This window comes from Thamnophis sirtalis, unplaced genomic scaffold (assembly GCF_051295495.1).
Source record: "Thamnophis sirtalis isolate CommonGarterSnake01/CBP01778 unplaced genomic scaffold, rThaSir2_p1.2 scaffold_2, whole genome shotgun sequence".
Classification (NCBI taxonomy): domain Eukaryota; kingdom Metazoa; phylum Chordata; class Lepidosauria; order Squamata; family Natricidae; genus Thamnophis; species Thamnophis sirtalis.
In genome coordinates, this window is record NW_028261382.1 from 155,407,838 (window position 1) to 155,414,793 (window position 6,956).

Consider the following 6,956-nt stretch of genomic DNA (forward strand, 5'->3'; position numbering starts at 1 on the left):
CACAGTTTGTTGCCAACTTCCCTTTTCTTATCAAAGCCTGAGATAATTCTGACTTCAGGGCTTTTTACACTCTTTTCTGCTTTAAACCCCAAACACAGGGTTCTTTTTCACCCTCCTTTGCAGATGTGTAAGGAGGTTTGGCTAAAGCGCAAAATTTGAAATCCTCATCCTGCAATTTGGCACACAGCTTCTTTTCACTCATTTCCTATTGTCTTATTGGAGTAGCGCATTACTTCGCCAAAAAGGTAGGTGAATTATTATTTTTATTTTTTCAAATCCTTGGCAAGCAAACTGCCTCTTGTGACTTGTTACTAGGTTTTCCCCAAAAGCAAACAGTTTTTTTTTGGCTGTCTCTATGTATTTGAAGTGGTAGGCAGACAGGCATGGCTAGAGGCTTTACTTATATAATTATTGGTACATGATGAGATGCATAGCCTGGTGGATTAAATTCTTAAACCACCATTACTTGCCATATCTCATCTGGGGGGGGTGCCTCATTTTAGGGCCATTTTTTTCTTCCTCAAAGGACAGTGTAACTCCCATTTTGCATAGGATCACACTTCAAAAGAGGAACTGGGTATTCAGGCATGTCTCGGGACATTTGGCCTTTTTTCTTTTCTTTTCACCAAATACATTGACCTCTGCTTAACTACAAGGATGAAACTTTTCTCATGTCCTTTTGAATTGGAGACATCTTAGTTTCAATTACCTTGAGGGTGCACAAAGACTTAGACACACGTAAGAATTTCAACAGACAGTACATCAAATTAATCAAGTCCAATTACCTAGGTCTTCCCATTCAATAGGCTTTACCTTTTTATTACCTGCTAAATTCCTTACTTTTGCTCGAAGTTATGCCCGATGTTCTATCTCCTTATGCACTAGATTGTTAATACCTTCTCTGCCCTGGGGTGTTCCATAATTTGGACTTCCCAGCCCACACTGGCATATTTTTAAAAGTCCACATTCTTGATCTCCCAGCCCACACTGGCATATCTTTAAAGATCAAAATATATGGAGACTTTCATTAACACATCATTTGCATCTGGGTGGGGCTCTTGATTCATCTCATGATGGCCAGAATCTGATGCCCTACAGAAAGGCACCCCAAATCTTGGCACAATGTCTTTTAGTACACACAAAACCAAGAGATCTCTCAATCCCAATTTCTGGGAATATTGTGGGGAAATCTGTTTGCCACACAGCACCTGGGAGCCCTGTAGAAGGACTTCCAAAGGAAGTTTCCATTCTGTCTTTGGGTTGTTGTTTTTTTCACAACTGAGACGAGCTGCAGCAACCTGATTAACAACAGCATATGTGTCTCTAACTCCCGATCCCTGCAATCAACCTCCTTGAGGCTTGTGCAATGGGGGTAAGGATAATTTCTCTGCCAGAGACTTTACTAAAACTTTTCTGAAGGTTTTTTCAACACGTATTGGAGGGGCATTCGAGGAACACTCTCCACCCTCCTATGTTCTATTTCTAACACACTTTTTGCTGACCTGCGGCCCCGGAGCTCATGGCCACCAACAGGAAATGCAGCAGATTAACCTCCCACACAAACCTAGAGCCTCATTAGGAAACGCTGGTTCCGTTTGGAAGGGACGCTATCCCGGGCCCAGGGGGGTGATCACGCCCCCTCTTCCACTCCTAACCGAGTGGGTCTACAATTCTTTTGATACTTGCCTGCAGGCGTCTTCTTTCTCAGCTGGCATAATTTTTTTATTAACTTGTCCTGTCCCTGATCAGATTCTTGGAACGGTGGTGTCCTCCGGATTCCCAAGAGAGGTTATCAGCCTTCTTCCAGAGAAAGGTCTCTGTGGCGCCTGAAGAAGGGCGAGATGGCCTCGATGGGGCACCGATTGGTCCGTTCCGTCCTCAGCGAAATATCGCTCTAACTCCTGCCTGGCTCACCAGAATATGTTGCAGAAAATGACAGGCGTTAGACTTTTCAGGATACAGGAAAAGTTTATTTGGCAGCCAGGTTCAGAAAGCTAGCCCATGGCTAGCATTGCAAGTTCTGAACCACCTTAATTATCGAAGCATGCATTCTTATACATTCTCAAAAGCATTGCAACACGGAAATACTTAACACATTTCTTAGTGGTTACCTTGAGGAGAAAACCTCATAAGGATATGGGGTCTTACTTCTCCTTTTGTCTATGGAGTACGTGTCATTAACTAACTTTAATTGAACCTTGGACTTTTAACATAGGCTTTCGACATAGGCTTTTTTGACATAGGGACATCTTGTGGTTAGGCACAGCTTCCTGTTTCTATTGCAAGTTCCAACTCTGTCTATGTGGCTTTTAATATAGAAGTAAAGGGGGCTCTAAGAGGCTGTCCAGCCTGACCCAAAGCCTTTTCTGTTGCTGCCCCGACCCTGTGGAACAAGCTCCCCATGGAGATCCGTACCCTCACCACTATCCAGACCTTCCGCGCAGCCCTCAAGATCTGGCTCTCCCAGCAGGCCTGGGGATAGGCTTCCAATTACCCGCCCGAGTGTTTGATTGCTGAATGAAAGTTGTGTTTTATTATTTTTTCTTTGTGCACATATTGTTTGTTTTTGACCTTGCACCCCCCTCCCCTGTGGTTGTAAGCCGCCCTGAGTCCCCTCAGGGAAAAGGGCGGCATATAAATCCCAATAAACCTCTAAACCTCTTCACACTTAATGTCCAAATCTCACTTTACGTCTGCTTTAACTAGACAAACTGTAAGGTCATTTTTCTTTCCATACATAATATAGGCTTGTGCCATTTCCTCTCTCCTCACAACTCTTGGAAGACCCCATTGAAGCTGTCACCTCTTCCTGAACTGCACAACTGCCTGCCATTTGACTGGGAGAGGGGCAATAAGAGAACAACAGACCACAAGGAAAACTGTATCCCCATTTCAGGATGTCCCAAGAATCCCCTCCCTCCACAGAAAAAAAAAGATCTGTTGACTGCTAGTGGCCGTAGCCCAGCCCTACCTTGCCAGCAAGCATCTGAGTCACTCTCTTGTTCTTCCCACGCCAGCCCCCACCATTAAAAGATTTCAGATTTTGGGCTCTGTTCCAAAGCAGCTAATGGCTGCTCACCCATCAGGCTTTGCTGCCAGCACAATTGGGCAGAGGGAAGCAGGAAAGAGGATGGGAATATCTCCCCTATTTTCTTGCACCACACAATCTATAGATTTCTGGAAAGCCTACCCCAGAAGGTGTAGTGGTGAATCGGCCACGACTTTGCCAAATTTCAATTCCACAGAAATTATGGGTCTTGCGTTTGGGATTTATTCAGTAAGTTAACCTATTTGAGGGCAAGTTGATTCAAAAATTGTTGCTCTGCGATAATCATTTTACCCAATAAACGATTACAAAGTATCAAACTTTGCTTTAGTGCAGTAGTATATAGATAAGAAATGCTTAGCTAAATATTTTTCTGGGTTTTTTTTCCTTCTTCATTTGAGGAAAAGCTCTTGCTTTCAGCATTTGCTTGTTCCCAAGAAAAAATAACATTTTAAGGAGATTTGTGCAGTCCATGAGGAGGCGGAAAAGTGTCTGTATCTGTCTTTCATCATACTTGACATTGCTCATCTGCGGCCTCTGATTTCCCATGCACTAATTAAATTCCAAAGAAAGATTTTGTGAGGGAAGTCTTCCCACAGAACTGCTTCATTTAAAGAACAAAAGTAATCAGGGAAGCCTATAGAGACGTATAACAGAAAAAGAAAGAATCTTTCAAGAATTGGAGAATAGATTTAGGATAACATTAATTTAATAAGATCAAAGTTAATCTCAAAGTTTAATTCTCTGAGTATTCCTATTCTAGAAGGAAAAGTTATAATGAAGATGCCCCATCTTTGGAGACCAGTGTTACTTATGTTGTTATTCATTTTTTTAAATAAAATTTTTATTAAAGTTTTACAAAACACATAAAAACTAACACAAACTAATAAAGTGCAGAAGCAGTAATGAGAGAAGAAAAGCAAAAGTGCAGGAAAAAAAGAACCAAAAAGAAAAAAGCTTCCAATCGCAATAAGTATAATAAGTAAATTTACAAAATTCTCATTAATCAAGTTTCTATAGCCGCCCATCTTACAAAAAGTGACTCTGAGTGGTATACGGTAATAAAATAAAATGATAGATATAAACACTATAAATATAAAGATATAAAAATCCATATTTAAAAGATGAATATTATAAAAACAAATAATACAAACCCTAGACAAAGAGATGATAAAAATGGCCACCAGTAGAGCCATTGAAACATGTCAGTGATTCCCTGGGAGCCCCAAGCCTGATAATAGATCAGGTCTTGAGGAACTTCTGGAATATCAAAAAAGATGGAGCTAATCTAATCTTTGGGGGAGGGGAGAGAGAATATTGCAAAATATGAGAGCCACAGCAGAGAAGTCAGGTCTTCTGGAATCCACCAAATGTAGCTTTCAATCTAATGGTACCTGCAGCATGCTTTCTCTGCCAGATCTCATTGAGTGGTCTGATATAACTCGGGAGAGGCAGTCCTTCAGGTAGCCTGGTCTCATCCTCTGAAAGGCTTTAAAAGGTAAAAGCAGCACCTTGATTTATTCCCAGAAGCAAACTGGCAACCAATGCAGCTTGTAGAGCAAATGTATAACGTATATTGTTCTGGGAGTGCACATAACTGACTGCACCGTTGCATTCTGTACCAGCTGAAGTTTCCAGATACTCTTCAAGGGCAGCCCCATGTAGAACACATTGCAGTAGTCCAATCTGAAAGTGATTAGGCCCTGAGTAACTGTAAGCACCCCCTGGCCACATACAGGTGTTAAAGAGGAGAGGAGAAAGCACCTAACCCAGCTGCATATCACATTGTAAAAGCCAAGGGCGGGATAAGCTTTATAGGATAAGCAGGATAAGCATGTAGGATAAGCTTTTTCTGTGGTCACCTTTAAGCTGTCATGCTCTAGTTGAGGAATCATCCTCAGATAAGGAAGATCACCATGGCAAGTTAGGAAGCCGGGTAAACAAAGCTCAAACTGAAACAACAGTGGGCACGTAATAGATATGCTCAAACCAGTGGTGGGTTCCTACTGGTTTGGACCAGTTTGGTCAAACCGATAGTAACTTGGAGACCTGGGTGGCTAGAACTGGCAGTGACCCAGGCCTTCCACATTCGAAAACCGGTTATCCCAGCGGTGGCATCGTGTTTTTGGCTTCTGTGCATGCGCAGAAGCATTTTTATTGCACTGTGCATGCGTGCACAGCGCACATCAAGCGCACTCGGTGCACCTGTGAACAAACCAACAGTAGTCTCTGCTGGAACACACCACTGGCTCAAACCAAACAGTGGACCCTAGTTCAATTGACTCTAATTTCACTTGGATGCCGGTTGGGCATTTCATTTATTTACTCAAGGAAATGCCTGATTGGTATACAGTGCTGGAACAATCTTTTGTCCTTGCACCATTTTTTAAATATGCAAATCTCTTTGGACACTTCATCCTTGCCAGATACTGCTGTTTGCTTGCCTCTTGAACCTTGGTTTTCAGTGATAGAACTAACTTCTTGTGAATTTGGAACAGAAAAATGCCAGAGAAAACCGGCAACTCAGCTTGGAGCCATGCAAGAAGGGGTCCCAGCAACTGAGCGCAATCCAGGGGACCTGAACAAGTGGCATTCTGAAGGGTCGCCGCTGTCGGACGGCCTCTGGTCCACGCGGCCGCCCAGAATAACCTTCACAACCCTCGGCGAAAATGATGGAAATGGTGGCGCCGCGCTGAAGGCGCCATTCTCGGCGTTTTATGGGCCTAGTCCTGTTTTCCTTGCTGACTGGGAGGAGCCCTGGTGTTTATCGGACTGCTGGAGGACGATTGTTATCAAAGAGAAGGTGGGTGATTGGAACAACGCTGGATGAGGCAAGGCAGCTGGCCTATTCCCCGCTGCCGCGGTCTCCTTAGGCGCCCCCCTCCCTCTGCTTCGGCGGTTTACGTTGCTTGGCATTCCTGGCATTCCCTGACATCTTTGCCCCCGCCTTTTGGGATCTTTCGGACTCTGCTGACCTGTTTCAGAGAGGGGGTAGTCAGCTTGATATGGCGCTGTATAAGACCAGGCAGCTGGCCTTGCTGCCGCTGCCATGGCCCTTTAGACTCCCCCCTCCTCCATCCCACTTGACTCGGCCCTTCCCTGCGGTGCAGCCTCTCCTCTGTTTGTCCTCTGTTTGCCCTCACGCATACGGGGTTTTCTGTCATCTGGCTCCCCTGCTCACAGCTGCTGGACTTTGGACTTTGGACTTGGGACCTGGTCCCATTTGGTGTGACCACTGCCGCCCGTCGATGCCAAGGGGACACCACCTCAGTCTGGGGACGCCACCTCAGCCCCCCTAGACTTTTTTGGACCCCTCCACTTCTACACCATCTTATTGCACAAGAAAGAGGGAAGACGAACTTTATTTTCTCCTTCTATACCTCCGCTAACTTCCATCGGACTGGACTTTTGCAAACCCGCCTACAAACTTTACACGAACTTGCACATTTTTTAACAGCTACGCAACTTTTTCTTGTATGGGGAGTGTATGTGGTATGTATGTGACTGATTGAGTGATCCCACACTTTTTAATCTAACAAAATTTTTATTAGTATTTTATTGTATCATTGTATTTTACTATTAGTGGGGTATGCATGTGGAGAATGCCTGGCCGGTATGTATGAAGGGATTGAGAGTGCGGCCCGGAGCTCGCTCCACTGAGTGCAGAAGCAGAAGTCGATGGGGCCCCGGATCCGCCTCTCGTCCCAAAGGGAATGCCATGAATGGCCTGCCGGGGAGAATGGGGGCCGTGAGAGGGGAGGAGGGGTCTACGGCGACGGGGACGGGCTGGAGCATCCCGGTTACGTTTGGGAGAGGCAGGTATGACGGGAGTTACAGGGCTAGCCATTACCGGGGAGGAGGGTTCACTACGTCACAGCGATCCCTCCTTCCGGCCCTGATAGCTCAACTC

At 44.9% G+C, this 6,956-nt stretch overlaps 1 protein-coding gene across 1 annotated transcript in view; it reads left to right on the forward strand.

The window, feature by feature from the left end:
* LOC148049241 (guanine nucleotide-binding protein G(olf) subunit alpha-like) overlaps nt 1-1,898 on the forward strand; it is a 20,606-nt gene extending 18,708 nt beyond the window's left edge. The window contains exons 5-6 of the mRNA XM_087703582.1: nt 124-127; nt 1,750-1,898. Coding sequence (XP_087559708.1) covers nt 124-127; nt 1,750-1,898 — 153 coding nt within the window. The remainder of the gene's footprint in view (nt 1-123; nt 128-1,749) is intronic.
* The last annotated feature ends 5,058 nt before the right edge of the window (nt 1,899-6,956 follow it).